The sequence below is a fragment of the Haliotis rubra genome, unplaced genomic scaffold, assembly GCF_003918875.1.
Source record: "Haliotis rubra isolate DU_JTF1 unplaced genomic scaffold, ASM391887v1 Scf1009, whole genome shotgun sequence".
Classification (NCBI taxonomy): domain Eukaryota; kingdom Metazoa; phylum Mollusca; class Gastropoda; order Lepetellida; family Haliotidae; genus Haliotis; species Haliotis rubra.
The window spans coordinates 140,473-158,196 of NW_025764903.1; the positions used below are offsets into that span (position 1 = coordinate 140,473).

The 17,724-nt window shown below is 45.1% G+C and overlaps 1 protein-coding gene across 3 annotated transcripts in view; it reads left to right on the forward strand.

The window, feature by feature from the left end:
• The window catches only part of LOC124268264 (sorbitol dehydrogenase-like), a 39,956-nt gene extending 22,350 nt beyond the window's left edge, over positions 1-17,606 (forward strand). For all 3 annotated transcript variants that reach the window (XM_046703300.1, XM_046703301.1, XM_046703302.1), the window contains 2 exons: positions 16,550-16,671; positions 16,924-17,606. In XM_046703300.1, the coding sequence (XP_046559256.1) occupies positions 16,550-16,671; positions 16,924-17,077 (276 nt within the window). In that variant the 3' untranslated portion in view covers positions 17,078-17,606. The remainder of the gene's footprint in view (positions 1-16,549; positions 16,672-16,923) is intronic.
• The last annotated feature ends 118 nt before the right edge of the window (positions 17,607-17,724 follow it).

Consider the following 17,724-nt stretch of genomic DNA (forward strand, 5'->3'; position numbering starts at 1 on the left):
AAAGTCAAAATACATCACATAAATACAAATGACATATCTGTATCGTGCGGTACAGTATCTGCACAGTATATAATGACCAATAGTGAAGTCATACTCATCAACATCTTTGCACACGTTTGGTATTTCATGTGTGGATGAATGAGTACAGAACACTTCTCTGAAAGTAGTTTTGATCTAGAATTGTGAGCTGTGTTTAACTAGGAGCTTAGTGCTCAGCTCCCAGTTCCAAACTAACTAACCAACGCTCATTAATTTGACTATATCTCAGATCTGATAATCTGTCTTCCTAAAATGGTATTATGGCAAGACCATGTGGAACCTCGTCCACAACCCACATGCCTCTCGTGCAGTGGTCATCAGGATCATCCTACTCTTGACCTAATAAGACCATATGGAAAGCCACAGTCTCAGAATTTCAAGAGTATGTTTAAATCATGCACCCATTATCAGGCCAGCGGCCAAGCAGCTGACCAGTACATGCTTGACCATGTGACCTCGTTACATCCCCATGCGATGTTAGCTAAGGGGGAGAGGGAGACTATCGGTGTTACGACCCAGCCGGGAATTCGCCCGGCGCACACTGCGCGTGGCACACAGTATAGTGTATGTGGTATACAGTATATTGCACTCGATATACTGTATACTGCATGTGATATACGATCTATCGTGACAAAGGACTATCCGCCTCAGTAAGTTGATGCTCTGGGGATATGACTCTAATCAGCACACAAGTCCGTCTTGGGGTCCACACGATTTTATTCTGGTAGTTACAAGGGGGTGGCTCTGAACTCTGAGTTTCAGTCCGAACTGCCCAGCACTGCTGGTTCACAATCATTTATACCATCCATTAATTGACATAGCTGACATTCCTTGCCCGTATCCGGCTTTCCCCGATTCCATGTTTGGTGTAGGTCCCTGTGGTCAGTTTGTGTCTTTCGCCAGGGTTATGTCTCCCCATCGGATTCTTGACCGATGGGGAGGGGTGACTCATGTCGCCAATTCAGGTTCCCTAATATGGAGACCGATCCATGATTCTTGCCTCTGATATACGCCCCCAATATTTAAGGACGCGTCCACGCGTCGGATGGGAAAAGCAGGTGTGATACGGCAGGCCTGTCAGCTATGTATAATATTGTCTACAAATATGTTGGTATTTCAATTTGTCATTTATAGATGGACATAGAGTACTTGGCTTAAATTCATGGCAAGTTACAATAATTTGCGTGAGGACCATTTTATATACATGTACATATAAATACAGACATATACAGGATTGTAGTACAAAAGTACATACTGACAGTACACAAAGGTACAAATGACTAATTTATAATGTACAATATTGTCAACATGATGTTGATTATCTTATTATAAATGAGAATGGACAAAAAACAAAACAGAAAACAAAACCCTAACAAACAACAACCCCAACAAACACATGGATGTAGCCATTGGCTTCGTTGATACGATACAGAAGGTGTATCAACGTTACAATATACCAATGAACACTCACAACGATTATGAGCAGTATTTCTTGTACTTGTGAGTGCCATCCACGCATACCACTGCTATAGTGTGTAGTGACAACCGTTAAGAGTCGAGAGAAGGGTACAGTCGATATGGATAACTGGGTGGTGGGTCTGGTTGGGTAGTCCTGTCGAGTGCCCTGACGGAGTAATGGACATTAGCATGGACTAAGTACAAGTTAGTTATATAGTTGGCCTTAATTATTCGTTTGAGTTTCCTGGCTGCTAGTTTCGATATGGTGATATGGGGAGGGAGAGATAGACGCGTTGTTGAGACACGATTAACGACTGATAAGTTGTTCCCTGGCCAAGTAATCGTGAGTTGATCAGCGAACAGCTTGTAAGTGTCATTAATGACCACAGATGAAGGCGAATAGTCCTGGTGTGAGAGGGACAGAGCAAGGGGTGGGGCATTAATCTCAGCCACTTTTACACAAACGGACTCCGTGCCTGAAGAAAAGCTGATATAAAGTATGGACGCAACTTTTGTTTTAAGCTTATACACATACAAACTCAGCGATAGGACAATAAGGAACATCAATATGAGGAGAACAATTTCTAATTTGAGATAAGCTTGAATACGGTCAAGTATGGAGGGGGTGGGGCTGGCAGGGGTGGAGGGAGTCCAGACGAGTATATCTGACGTGGTTGATACTGTCACCGCAGTGATACCTCGGGCTAATAGTTGGACCCTCAGGTGACCAATTCTTCGATTCATAGTAAATAGTATAAATCCAAATAGAATCAATATTCCCCACATTGCCATATTGAGATACGTGAAAGGGTTGGTCCAACTAAATGTATCGGACTCTCCACTCAAGGAATTTAGAAATAGTGGGTCGGAAGGATCAGTATAGATAATTTGGTCTGCCTTTGCTTGTGCCACCACATGTTTAAGATTGACACTTAGTTGTTTATCAGTTTTGATAAGTTTGTTGAAAGTACTATTTGCCAAACGAAGTGGTGCCGTTTTATATTGAACCGGTTCCTGAGCTAACAATGTGGGATGGAGTTTTGGATTTGATCTGTATCGAAGAAATGGCGTAAGAACCCAATGTTTACTGGATATTCAATTTGGGTGACATTATTATGGATACTGCAGTCATTAAGACGTGGGGGAATAGTTTTATTGCTTGCGTGTAGTGAGCATGAACAATACATGGGGGCGAGACACAAACTACATCCCTTGTGGGTCTTAACCTCTCTTCCACATTTATACTTGATATCAGGTACGTTTTGTAAAACGACTTTACCCGACCTAAGTTCAAAAATGTCTGGTTTAGTGCCATTTGGTAAAAAAATGAAAGTCACATAACCTATGTACCAAATCGATGTCGTTAAGGAAAAGGGCGAGTGTACAACTCGGTGAAGCGAACGAGGATTCTGGTGGCAGTATATCACAGTGAATGTGTGACTGTCCACTACACGCTTCGTATTGTTCAACCTGAAGTTCTACATACTTCTCACTTTCCCTGGAGATGGCAATGTATGGAGCCACATCACGGACTATAGTTGCGTGAGGTGATGCCACGTGAGTCGGAAGTGAGAATGTCGATGTCCTGTAAACGTGCAATACAGTACTGTCAGACACTAAAGGCACTAGTAAGGTCACAAATATCATGTCGTTATGGCGGGCCAAGTGGACGTCGACGTCAGTGTAATACATGGTGGCGTCGGTGTATCGGAGTTTGAATGCAGGGTAGTTTTGGGCCAATTTTTCTTGAATGGAGGAAATAGTTGTGGATAAGGTGTGTAAAGGTACGACGGTAGGGGACAAGCGACCCCTCAACAGTTGGAGAATACCTGCCAGCAGAGACTGAGACTGAGAATGAACTATTGACGCTAGTTGGTTTTCTCGTCCCACTATTAGTAAAAATGTGGAGAAAAATCTTTCATACCACTTGACCTTTTGAAGAGTAACTATACCTGTTTGAACTATTTCTTTCTGGTTACTTTTAATAAGCTTGATGATGTTGTTAAAACGGGCGTTTGTTTTTGTCATGTATGAGGCCATTTGGTGTTGAGAAACATTGAACCCTATGTCACGTGCGTGTATGTTTTCAGCAATAATTCGGATGTGGTCAGTCACTATTTTGAGATCGCGTTCTGTGGCAAGTCCAAAGGCCCCCTTGGCTAATTGTCCCAGCCAAGGTAAGAGACTACGTGTTTTACGTGATCTGGATTTGATCTCGGGAGTGTCCGGGATAAGATCCTTGATCAGTTTAATGGTGTTTACTAGGTCGGTATTGGCGCGTTTGTGGATAGAACTAACCAGACTGAGTATAGTGCTTATATGAAAGTGCGTGTTTCTACATGTAGCGTTATGGTGGTTCGTGCAGGCAGGTATATTGTAAGACATGCCTTTCAAGTACGGCTGTGGTAGGTGTAAGGCGAATGTGTGTGTCCATGACTCGTCATACGTTGTGAGTTTCCCTCTCTCGGAGAATAGTACCCCGTAGTGTAGACGGTCATGATCCTGTCCATGGACTGAACTGGTCAAAATGACCGACAGCAGCCAGGCACAGGAAAGTATGTCGGTCATCATCCTGTGTAAAGATAAAGGTCATTTGGTAACCCACTGGTAAACTACTCTCCATCCATTCCAGTAATTATTTTATTATGACCTTGTGGTGAAATTCATTAGAAAAAAAAAAAAATTCAATAAATAAATTCTTAATGAACCATGGAACATTCACACATCTTTCGGCTGTGCTGATACACACGTTCTCCACATAATTATACCTACATAACCCCAAGACGTCTTCTCACCATTACTTCAACAGCTCCCTCGGGTCGGCTGGCCCTTTAACTACTACCGGGACTTTTGGGAGGGGAAATGATTGCTCTATCCCCCCATCCCATGGGTATCGAGCACGCCTGTGGACCCGTCCGTGATCAAGAGACGGGTAGACGGTGGAATCCATCAGCCGCCCTGTCGCGTAACGACAAACACCTGGTGTCTCTCCAGGGCCCACAGACAATGGCGTGATGGCTCTTTTGTCTGCGAGTTGTCCTGTACCTGTTTCTGCACAGTTGACACCTCACTCTACATCATTTCACTACTACTCACAAGCACCTGGTGTCACTCCAGGGCCCACAGACAATGGCGTGATGGCTTTTTTGTCTGTGGGTTGTCCTGTACCTGTTTCTCCACAGTTGACACCAAATATCAGCAGTGCACAGCCCTTCCATTCTTCAAGTCTTTCATACATGAGTAAACAAAAATAATTTTAAAAAAACACAGAAAACAACACCCAAACAAACAAGGCTTCTACACAGGTGATGACCGAACTATTGCATGTGTCCTATTATATGCGTGATGCGTCATAAGTAGTAACACATTTCTGATGGGTTAACAGTGTGGGTACCTTGAGGGTGTGATATGGAGTACTATCCGTTTGTTGATCACGCATTGTTTGTGGTGTAAGGGAGGACAATCATGTGGTGTGTGATGTACTGAGACCGACGAACAATGTACAGAGAGCACATGTTGATTTCTGATTTCTGGGACTGGGTCACATTATTTTGAAACTTGGGAATTCTTGTTAGCTTTCTGTTGTTGTTGTTTTTGTTTGCTCTTCAGTGTGCATCTTGCATAGTAGTCCTCAACAATAAATGTGGGTATTTGTGGCTGGGAGACCCACTGTGGGGTGGTGTAGCCCACATATTGTACCTTGAAGTGTTGAATGCCGCCTATGCGTTTCGACGACAACACTTGTTCAATAAAGGGTGTTTGGTCCACAGAGTCACTGACAGGTGAAATATGGTTTGGGGTATTCCATCTCCTCTGTAGAACAGCGAGTGGAATATCATCCTCGGGGTCCCAACTGCTATTTTGGGGAATGGGATTGGGCTTGTCTAGGTTTGTTTGGCTTTGTTGGGAACTGGTTGGAGCATTGGCGGAGGCACTGGCGTGATGTAAATCAGCGTTGTTGTCTCCGTGGGGGTCAGTTTGGGTTGCTAGATCAAGTGGGGGAGGCTGTGGGCGGCTGTCCTCACCCACGTATGGCCTTAAGCGATTTGCATGAATCGGTGCTTTTAGGGGTTTGTTTGTTAGGCATTGCCTCAGCAGGTAGTTGGGCGTTTCATAGGCAAATACAATATAGTACGGTCCATCCCATTGTCGTTGTAATTTGCGACTGAGATGGGCCTGAAGGTTTCCTTTCTTTAGCCATACTTTCTGACCCACAGTGAAGGTGGGAGTTTGGGCCTTTTTGTCATACCTTGCTTTGTAAGAATCTTGAGCTGCCTGGACATTCTGTTTGGCAATGTTTCGAGCCATTTCCAGATTGTCCAGTAGTTCCCTAAGGTCCGTCCGAGTTTGACGAGGGAGTTTGTCCGGGATTGGTTGTAGGATGTTGTCTATGGGCATGCGAGGCTCTCGCCCGAACAACATGAAATAAGGGGAATACCCAGTAGAATTAATGGCGGGACTTAACCGATAACCAGCCATTATGCTAGGGAGAATGTAGGGCCATGCCTCCTTAGCGTCTTCACAATATGCTCTGATTGACTGTGAGATCACAGCGTTCATGCGTTCTACTGCAGCGTTACACTGAGCATGAAATGGGGAAGTTTTGAGACGTTTCACTCCCAGTATATGACATAGTTCTGTCATCAGGTGAGATGTCATCTCTTTGCCTCTGTCCGTGAGGATCGCTCGAGGACATGAGTATCTGCAAATGATGTTGTCGAATAGCACAGATGCAACTTCCTTGCTAACTTTTGATTTGAGCGGGAATGCCTCGCACCAGCGTGATGCTGAATCAACACATACTAGTACGTACTGATACCCCTCCGCGGTTTTGGTGAGTTTGCCAATGAGGTCAATTGACCACCGGTCAAAAACATCAACAAAGGGTAGTGGTCTCAGTGGTGCCGGGCGGTAATGGAGATACCGTTTTGCCGCTTGGCAGTCAGTACATGAACCAACCCACATCTTTACAAAGCTGTACATACCAGGCCAATAGTATTTGAGTCGAATGGATGCATAGCATCTATCGACGCCCAGGTGAGATGACAGAAAGCTGTCATGATAAGCTTTCATTATGTCGTGATGTAACGGTTTAGGTATGCACAGCTGGCGGTAACACCGTTTGGGGTACCCCCCTTGGTCCTGCGGAGTGTAATGGTGGATCAGTAAACCCTCGTCCATGACGTAATCAGGGGCTTGTAGTACCACACGGCGGGCTGCTTTGTCATCATCCGGGAGAACCTTATCAGTGAGATAACGGATGATGTCTGCAAATACTTCATCTAGCTGTTGTAATTCAGCTAGTTGTTCTCCCGAGATGCCGACTGCTTTGCAATAGTCTAACGGGGTTTGGTGGGGGTCGACTGGCGTTTCCTCATCAGTCATTGGATCAGCGTCCCGCGCGTTAATGGTATGTATCCCCAGATTGCTTTCATCATCATAGGGGACTGCAGCCGCATAGGACCGTCTACTCATGCCATCAGCATTGCCATGTTGAGGGCCGGGGACATAACGAATGTCAAAATCATACTGGCTCAGCATGAGAGACCAGCGACCTAACTTTCCTGTAGCATCCTTGATTGACTTCAGGAATTGTAGAGCCGAATGGTCAGTAATGACTGTGAATTTGTTGTATGCCAAATAGGATTTGAAATGTTTAATCCCCTCGACAATAGCCAAGCACTCCTTTTGAGTGACTGGGTACAGTTTCTGTGCTTTATTGAGGCTTTTGCCACCAAAAGCTACAGGGTGTTCCTGTTGGCTATCGTCAATCTGGGATAGTACCCAGCCTATGCTGCTGTCACAGGCATCGCTTGCTAGGATGAAGGGCTTATTGAAGTCAGGGTACACCAGTACTGGGGAAGAGATAAGGGTTTGTTTTAACTCAAGGAATGCCTTTTCAGACGTGTCGGTCCATGTGAAAGGGACATTTTTGTGCAGTAAGGCGTGAAGTGGAGTAGCTATCGTAGCATAACCTTTAATGAATTTACGATAATATGACGTAAGACCAAGGAATGCTCGTAGTTCACTAACGTTTGTAGGGCGAGGGTAAGTTTTGACACTCTCCACCTTCGTGGGGTCAGTAGAAACTCCCTGTTTGGAGATAACATGGCCGAGATAAGGGATCTCTTGCACGGCAAAGCGGCATTTTGATGGGTTGAGTTTTAACCCAGCCTCCCGAAATTTGTTGAACACTGCTTCTAGATGTTGAAGGTGTTCATCAAAGGACGCGCTGTGAATCAACAGGTCGTCCAAATATGTTAAGACATATTTGTAGGACATTCCTGAGAATATGGAGGACATAATGAAGGAAAAACAACTAGGTGCATTGACCAGTCCAAAGGGCATGACTTTGAAATGGAACTGTCCGTGACCAGGGGCAATAAAGGCAGTTTTCTCCCGGCTGTCCGGGGACATGGGAATCTGATGATACCCGCTCATCATGTCAAGCGATGAGAAAATCTGAGGATGACTATTTCCCAGTGACATTAATGATTCATCAATATTCCCTATAGGATAGTGCTGCACCCGAGATAATTTGTTCAATTCTCGGAAGTCGATGCAAAAGCGTGTCTCGCCAGATTTCTTTTTAACTAATAGGACAGGGGCAGACCATGGGGAAAAGGAAGGCTCAATTATGTCATTGTCTAACATGTTCTTGATGTGTGTGTCCATTGCCTGTCTATGTTTAGGATGTACTGGGTAGGGGCGTTTACGAACAGGATGGCTATCCCCAGTGTCGATAGAATGAGAGAACATGTGAGTCCTGCCTAGTTCACTGATGTCCTTAGCGAAACAGTCACGGTGTTGGCCAATGAAGGATAACAAAGTCTGTTTCTGTTCGGAGGATAAATCAGCTGAGGAAAGGTCAATGTCTAGTTCCAATGCTTGCTGCGTCAAGTCCGTAGTAGTTTGGGTGTCAGTCAAAGATACGCGATTGATTGTCTTTAACTGTTCAGATGAGGTATCTCTAAGTGGACCCAAGTCAAAGTTCGGCTCAAGTGACTCAAACATAGCAACAGGTGCGTTTGCTGGCAAGGTAATTGTAGAGTTGGTTGGGTTGAGTAACCTATAAGGGACCTGAGAGTCAACACATCTCACTACACAATGTATACCTATGACCTGATGAGTTTGGGTCAAAGTACAGAGTGGCTGCAGCATACCAGGGGAGCCTGTCGGGGTGTTAATTGGGATGTCTAATTGCAAATACAGCTCTGATCGAGGAGGAATACAGACATGTGTGGGGCATCTGGCTAAGATATGATCTGCTGGTGGGCTAAGGAATGGGGCTTCGGCTAAACCATGGTAAAGACAGAGTTTGTTATTGGAATAGTCAACTGAAGCTGAATGTTGTTTGAGGAAGTCAAGGCCAAGCAAGATGTCCTGTTGTAGATCTTCTACTACATAGAACTTATGGGATAGTTTCAGATTGGCAATGTGCACGACTCAATCAGCTGACCCAGGCACATTAAGCGTTCTACCATCTGGACCAGCTAATTGGGCAGAACCACTGGGCGTAAGGGGGAATTTATCAGACCCCCCAAGGGTGTTGAAGTGGGAAAGGCCAATACAACTTGCGCTTGCACCAGTATCTACAAGGGCCTTAAATGGGGTGTTACTGATGGTAACTGCCACTGTGCTGTGTGCTAGATTAATGTTATTAAGAGTTTTGGAATTAAGAGGAGTAGGAGGTTTCTGCTGTGTCTCTGGCACAGCATTCATCTGGCATCATTGTCTATATTGTGTCTGACTAGGGCACATACGGATAAGATGGCCTTGCTTGTTGCATTTGTAACAGCGGAGATATTGGGCCTTACATTCTTGGGGAGATGTGTGGAAGTATCCACAAGCTCTACACCGGAACTGTTTGGGGAATGGAGGCTGGGTATAAGGGCCTGAGAGTGAAGGACGTTCCTTGTTATGGAGTATTGGGCGTGGCCGAAATGAACTTTGATGCTGGATATTGTGGTCGGCATACCTACCATAACCCTTGGAATGACCGGCTGTGTACTGTATTTGGTACAAGTGTGGGTCATGTGGTCCAGACTCGTGGTCAGAGGTCACGGCATTGATGTGGGGGGATTGGAGAGCATTAACCTTTACGGTAAGTTCATTGATTGCTGACATTAGCTGATCAGATTTGGCGTCAGACAACCCAGATGTCGCATCTGAGATCTCAGCGCTCTCTATCACTTGGTCTAATGAAGTATGGGGATGTGTAAGGATGAACTGGCGGATATGGGGCAAGGCATTACGGATTATGAGATCCATTATGTACGGGTCATCATTTCTGTGTAACAACTCCGCTTCATGTCGAATAGATTGCAGAAAGGTCGAGAATTGTTCGCCCACCCTCTGTTTGCGGTCTAAAAGGGCATTTTGTCTGGTAAGGAGGCTAATGGAGGACGGGGAATAACGACGCAGGAAGGCCGCTCGTAGCTCCGACCATGACATTAATGCAGTATTCTTGGTACCTTCGTACCATTCTGCTGCCATGCCTGTTAAATACAGGGGGAAGATGTCACGGTGGTCATCGTCACAATAGTTTTGGGCAGATGCAAATTTCTCATAGCGGCGAAGCCAAGCAGTTGCTGCTATGGGATCTTTCCCATCGTACATCGGCAGGGGAAGGCGGGAACAATTAATTGCCCTTGATACGGTCGCCAAGGCATCGGACTGGGACTGCTGGACGGGAGGAGTACAGGGGAATGGGCGAGGAGGGGGTTCGAGGAGAGAGAGGGGGTGAAAATTGGCACTAAGGAATCTGTAACTAGCGGTGAGGCTTGGGGAGATTTCCTAATGGCCTGGGATGATAAAGGTGTGTCCGGCCCAGTTTCATCGAATGTGACCCAATTAGGTGAGAAGGGGTCGCGGGAGGGGGACGAACGATTTATGGGAGTGAGGGGCTGGTGGGAATTTGTAGCGGGAGTACTCTGATATACTATTTCTGGACTAAGCAGTGGTAGGCGCTCTTCGGCATTTAAGGGCTTGATTTTAAAGAAAGACATTTTGTAATGGATGGTGGGAGAAATGTGACAACAGTATGAAACAATTTATCATGCACAAAATCACCTAAGAACAAAACAGATGCTCACCAACGTGGAGAGTGGTGTAGCACAGTCCTTTCACAATTGTCACTTGGCACTATGTCCTGTAGCAGGCTTGGGTGGTCTTGCACTGTTGGTGTGGGGACACTGGTGTTGGTAACAAGAGGCTGGAACTGTGGGATCTGGGTGGGTGTCGTCGAGGTAGTGATGGTTCCTGACGACGTTAGGAGCAATGGTTCTCGTTGGCTGGGAGCAGGGAACCTCAGATCTTGGTCCTCGATATGTTGAATGGCAGGCACAGCTTGTAACAATGAATTTTGACACTGCTGAAACACACTGTTTAGAGATGATGAGCTCAGTGTCCTGATGGTGCTATTGCTCAGCTGAACGTTCATTAGAAAGATCTCCCGTTAAGTGCGTCAACAGCCCATGGTTTTGCAAGCACTGACAAGATTGTGGTTATAAAGTTGATACCAGTTATTAGGTGTTTGAGAGGTTTTTACACAGAGCCAGAATAGAATCGTTGCTGGTGTGGACCCCAGACGAAGTGAATGTAGAAAAATAGTCAAACTAACCTCAGTTCTTGTTGCTTGAGAGGTACTGGGATCTTGGCTCCACCAATATATCCGCCTCAGTAAGTTGATGCTCTGGGGGATATGACTCTAATCAGCACACAAGTCCGTCTTGGGGTCCACACGATTTTATTCTGGTAGTTACAAGGGGTGGCTCTGAACTCTGAGTTTCAGTCCGAACTGCCCAGCACTGCTGGTTCACAATCATTTATACCATCCATTAATTGACATAGCTGACATTCCTTGCCCGTATCCGGCTTTCCCCCGATTCCATGTTTGGTGTAGGTCCCTGTGGTCAGTTTGTGTCTTTCGCCAGGGTTATGTCTCCCCCCATCGGATTCTTGACCGATGGGGGAGGGGTGACTCATGTCGCCAATTCGGGTTCCCTAATATGGAGACCGATCCATGATTCTTGCCTCTGATATACCTGTACAGGTGACCGGGTGGCCATAGAGCCGGGTGTCCCGTGTCGCACGTGTAGGCAGTGTAAGACTGGCCGCTACAACCTGTGTGGGAAGATAAAGTACTGTGCCACGCCTCCTGACCATGGTACCCTCACCAGGTACTTCGTCCATGCAGCAGATTTCTGCTTCAAGTAAGTTACTCAAACTGTCTTCTTGCATTCTTCACAATGCTATGGGGGAACATGCTGAAACTGTAAGTGATAGGCAGATACTGTAATGGTAATGCTATAATGTCATGCTGTTCAATCCTGTGCTGTGCTGTGCTGTGCTACAATATGTTACGTTTTACAACCTCAGACTTCCCGACAACGTGAGTATGGAGGAGGGAGCCATGTTGCAGCCTCTGGCTGTTGCTGTCCACGCTTGTAACCGTGTCAACGTCCACCTGGGAGCTACAGTTCTCGTGTGTGGAGCAGGTAGGCGATGTTGTTACCAACGTCAAGCCACACACGTGGTGCAGATATCCAAAGTTGTTACCAACGTCAAGCCACACACGTGATGCAGATATTCAATGTTGTTACCAACGTCAAGCCACACACGTGATGCAGATATTTAATGTTGTTACCAACGTCAAGCCACACACGTGATGCAGATATTCAATGTTGTGACCAACGTCAAGCTACACACGTGATGCAGATATTCAATGTTGTTACCAACGTCAAGCCACACACGTGATGCAGATATTCAATGTTGTTACCAACGTTAAGCCAACACGTGATGCAGATATTTAATGTTGTTACCAACGTTAAACCAACACGTGATGCAGATATTCAATGTTGTTACCAACGTTAAGCCAACACGTGATGCAGATATTTAATGTTGTTACCAACGTTAAACCAACACGTGATGAAGATATTCAATGTTGTGACCAACGTTAAACCAACGCGTGATGCAGATATTAAATGTTTTTAGCAACGTTAAAACACACAGTAGGGACAGGTGGACGATGTTGCTACCAAAGTCAAGCCATACACAGAGTACACGTAGGCAATATTGTTACTTATGTCAAGCCACACATTAGGTACAGGTAGCGATGTTGCCACCAACGTCAAGCCACACACAAGGTACAGGTGGGCGATGTTGCTACCAACGTCAAGCTACACAAGGTACAGGTGGGCGACGTTGCTACCAACGTCAAGCTACACACAAGATACAGGTGGGCGATGTTGCCACCAACGTCAAGCCACACACAAGATACAGGTGGGCGATGTTGCTACCAACGTCAAGCTACACACGGTACAGGTGGGCAACGTTGCTACCAACGTCAAGCCACACACAAGATACAGGTGGGCGATGTTGCCACCAACGTCAAACCACATACAAGGTACAGGTGGGCGATGTTGCTACCAACGTCAAGCTATACACAAGGTACAGGTGGGCGATGTTGCTACCAACGTCAAGCAACACACAGAGAACACGTAGGCAATATTGTTACTTATGTCAAGCCACAAACAAGGTACAGGTGGGCGATGTTGCCACCAACGTCAAGCTACACACAAGATACAGGTGGGCGATGTTACTACCATCGTCAAGCTACACACAAGATACAGGTGGGCGATGTTGCTACCATCGTCAAACCACACACAAGGTACAGGTGGGCGATGTTGCTACCAACGTCAAGCCACACACAAGGTACAGGTGGGCGATGTTGCCACCAACGTCAAGCCACACACAAGGTACAGGTGGGCGATGTTGCCACCAACGTCAAGCCACACACAAGGTACAGGTGGGCGATGTTGCCACCAACGTCAAGCTGCACACAAGGTACAGGTGGGCGATGTTACTACCATCGTCAAACCACACACAAGGTACAGGTGGGCGATGTTGCTACCAACGTCAAGCTATACACAAGTTACAGGTGGGCGATGTTGCTACCAACGTCAAGCTACACACAAGATACAGGTGGGCGATGTTACTACCATCGTCAAACCACACACAAGGTACAGGTGGGCGATGTTGCTACCAACGTCAAGCTACACACAAGGTACAGGTGGGCGATGTTGCTACCAACGTCAAGCCACACACAAGATACAGGTGGGCGATGTTGCTACCAACGTCAAGCTACACAAGGTACAGGTGGGCGACGTTGCTACCAACGTCAAGCTACACACAAGATACAGGTGGGCGATGTTGCCACCAACGTCAAGCCACACACAAGATACAGGTGGGCGATGTTGCTACCAACGTCAAGCTACACATGGTACAGGTTGGCAACGTTGCTACCAACGTCAAGCCACACACAAGATACAGGTGGGCGATGTTGCTACCAACGTCAAGCTACACACAAGGTACAGGTGGGCGATGTTGCTACCAACGTCAAGACACTACGTACTGTGTGTGTTGCTAGTGTGTTCACTGTCCCCAATGTGTGTGCTGCTAGTGTGTTCACACTGTACGTACTGTGTGCTGCTAGTGTGTTCACACTGTATGTACTGTGTGTTGCTAATTTGTGAAAAAAGTGCTGTGCGCTGTTAGTGTGTTCACACTGTGTGCTGCTAGTGTGTTCACACTGTACGTAGTGTGTGCTCCTAGTGTGCTCACACTGTATGTACTGTGTGTTGCTAATGTGTCCACACTGTGCTGTGTGCTGTTAGTGTGTTCACAATATGTGCTCCTAGTGTGCTCACACTGTAGTTACTGTGTTGTCTGCTAGTGTGCTCACACTGTGTGTGCTGATAGTGTGTTTGCATATGCATGTTTCACTCTAACAAATATATTATTGCAGGTCCTATTGGCCTTTTCTGTGTGGTAACGGCAATTGCACGAGGGGCAGCCAAGATATTAATAACGGGTTTGTTAAAATTTGTTGTTGCCTTTTCAGTTTTGCTGGATGCATTGTGAATGACGCATATAGGTGGTTTGTACCAGTATAACTGAATCCTTAATTACTATGAAGGGGATAATACTGTGAATTCTACACGGAAACCAGTAAATAGTTTTGAACAGAGGTGTCAGCACAGCCATATATGTAAGTGTTATCACACGTTAAAACACTGACTAGAGGGTCACCACAGCCATATATGTAAGAGTTATCACACGTTAAAACACTGACTAGAGGGTCAGCACAGCCATATATGTAAGAGTTATCACACGTTAAACGCTGACTAGAGGGTCACCACAGCCATATATGTAAGAGTTATCACACGTTAACACGCTGACTAGAGGGTCAGCACAGCCATATATGAAAGAGTTATCACACGTTAAAATATTGACTGGAGGGTCACAACAGCCATATATGTTAGTGTTATCACACGTTAAAATATTGACTAGAGGGTCACAACAGCCATATATGTAAGTGTTATCACACGTTAAAACATTGACTGGAGGGTCACATATACAGTTATCACCGTTAAAATATTGACTGGAGGGTGTTATCACGTTAAAACATTGACTAGAGATTTTCCTACAGCCATATATGTAAGTGTTATCACACGTTAAAACATTGACTGGAGGGTCACAACAGCCATATATGTAAGTGTTATCACACGTTAAAACATTGACTGGAGGGTCACAACAGCCATATATGTAAGTGTTATCACACGTTAAAACATTGACTGGAGGGTCACAACAGCCATATATGTAAGTGTTATCACACGTTAAAACATTGACTGGAGGGTCACAACAGCCATATATGTAAGTGTTATCACACACGTTAAAACATTGACTGGAGGGTCACAACAGCCATATAGGGTGTAAGTGTTATCACACGTTAAAACATTGACTGGAGGGTCACAACAGAGTAAGGTCACAACAGCCATATATGTAAGTGTTATCACACGTTAAAACATTGACTGGAGGGTCACAACAGCCATATATGTAAGTGTTATCACACGTTAAAACATTGACTGGAGGGTCACAACAGCCATATATGTAAGTGTTATCACACGTTAAAACATTGACTGGAGGGTCACAACAGCCATATATGTAAGTGTTATCACACGTTAAAACATTGACTGGAGGGTCACAACAGCCATATATGTAAGTGTTATCACACGTTAAAATATTGACTGGAGGGTCAGCACAGCCATACATGTAAGAGTTATCACACGTTAAAATATTGACTCACAACAGGAGGGTTACCACTGGAGGGGTGTGTAAGCCGTTAAAATATTTGGAGGGTCACAACAGCCATATATGTAAGTGTTACATGTACTGGAGGGTTACCACAGCCGTACGTGTACGTATTATCACACGTAAAAATACTGACCAGTGGGTCACCACAGCCATATATGTAAGTGTTATCACACGTTAAACTGTTGACTGGAGTGTCAGCACAGCCATATATGTAAGTTATCACACGTTAAAATATTGACTGGAGGGTCAGCACAGCCATATATGTAACAGTTATCACACGTTAAAATATTGACTGGAGGGTCAGCACAGCCATATATGTAACAGTTATCACACGGTAGAAAATTGACAGGAGGGTCACCACAGCCGTACATGTACGTATTATCACACGTAAAAATACTGACCAGTGGGTCACCACAGCCATATATGTAAGTGTTATCACACGTTAAACTATTGACTGGAGGGTCAGCACAGCCATATATGTACGTGTTATCATCCGTTAAAACACTGACTGGAGGGTCACCACAGCCATATATGTACGTGTTGTCATGCGTTAAAACACGAACTAGAGGGGCACCATAGCCATATTTGTACGTGTTATCATCTGTTAAAACACGGACTAGAGGGGCACCATAGCCATATATGTACGTGTTATCATCCGTTAGAACACTGACTGGAGTGTCGTTACAGCCGTATATGTAAGTGTTATCATGCGTTATAACACTGACTAGAGGGTCACCACAGCCATTATATTTAAGTGTTATCAGACGTTAAACGTTGACTAGAGGGTCACAGCCATGTGTGTGTGCGTGCGTGCGTTCGTGCGTGCGTGCGTGCGTGCGTTCGTGTTGCAATATGCTGTAACAGTACTATTGCCAATTGTATTTGTCTTCCAAAGGCCACAGCAACAGGAGGAAGGATTGTTCTGGTCGGATTTGGACCAGCTGAGGTACGGCTGCCACTGCTCAGCGCACAGTGTAGAGAGATCGACATATTCGGAATGACTACATTTGCCAATTCGTAAGTAATCACGAATCATATTTTATTATAATTCACATGTCTAATATACAATAACAACGGTTAAATCTGTAAAGTAATTAGTGAAATTACATAAATATAGGCAAAAACAGTTTGGCACTATTTAGTAACTGAGTATGGAAATTCACTTGTTCATTACTGGTATCAGCTTCAAACCTATGGTGCATGAACATGCGTCTGTTACATACTGTCATGTAACAAGCACCAAACCGTGACACCTGCGCTTCTGTCCAGGTACCCTGCAGCTCTGGCCATGGTCACCAGTGGTCAGGTGGACGTGAGGCAGCTCATCACTCACAGATACAGGCTGGAGGAGGCTCTTGACGCCTTCGAAGCAGCGAGACGCAGAGAGGGAGTTAAGATCATCATCAACTGCCAGAGAAAGTGACTCAACCTAAACCTGCGTCAAGTGTCTTCCACAGCCTCTACAGCAAACCAGGATTCGATTATACTTATCACCTTGGTCGTGTTGTACAATGTGTTTTTAATCTGGTAAACAAGTTAGGCCGTGGTCGAAATTTAAACAGGAGATCATTTCGGTGTATTGAAGAATGCCAGTCGGAGTATTATTTGAAGTGTGCATAATCTCATCAGACATGTACAGTTTTGGCATGTCCGTGTGTTCAAGACGCCCGAAAATCTTAGCATCAAAGGAATATCATGAATTAGAGAAGAGAATGACCCAAGCAATTATGAGTGAAGATGAAAACAGACGAAAAGTTCACATCTTTACAGCTGTATTCATGAGGACTATGTTGTATGTGTCCCTTTGACTCCACAACATATTCGGGTCAACCGATAAGTCAGATTTGACTTACCAGAGTAATACCTGTTTATAGTAGAGGGACCAGACAAATACATCCACGGAACTGTAGGCCATGTGTCAATGGTGCAGCTATAATAAATACTTTTCCTGTTACTTTCGTTTGTAAATACACCACATTATTGAATTGGTTATTTCAGATTAGAATATAAAACGTTTTCGTAAGTGTTTTATTCTTTTCATATGTGAACATGCATTAACTGCACCTAAAG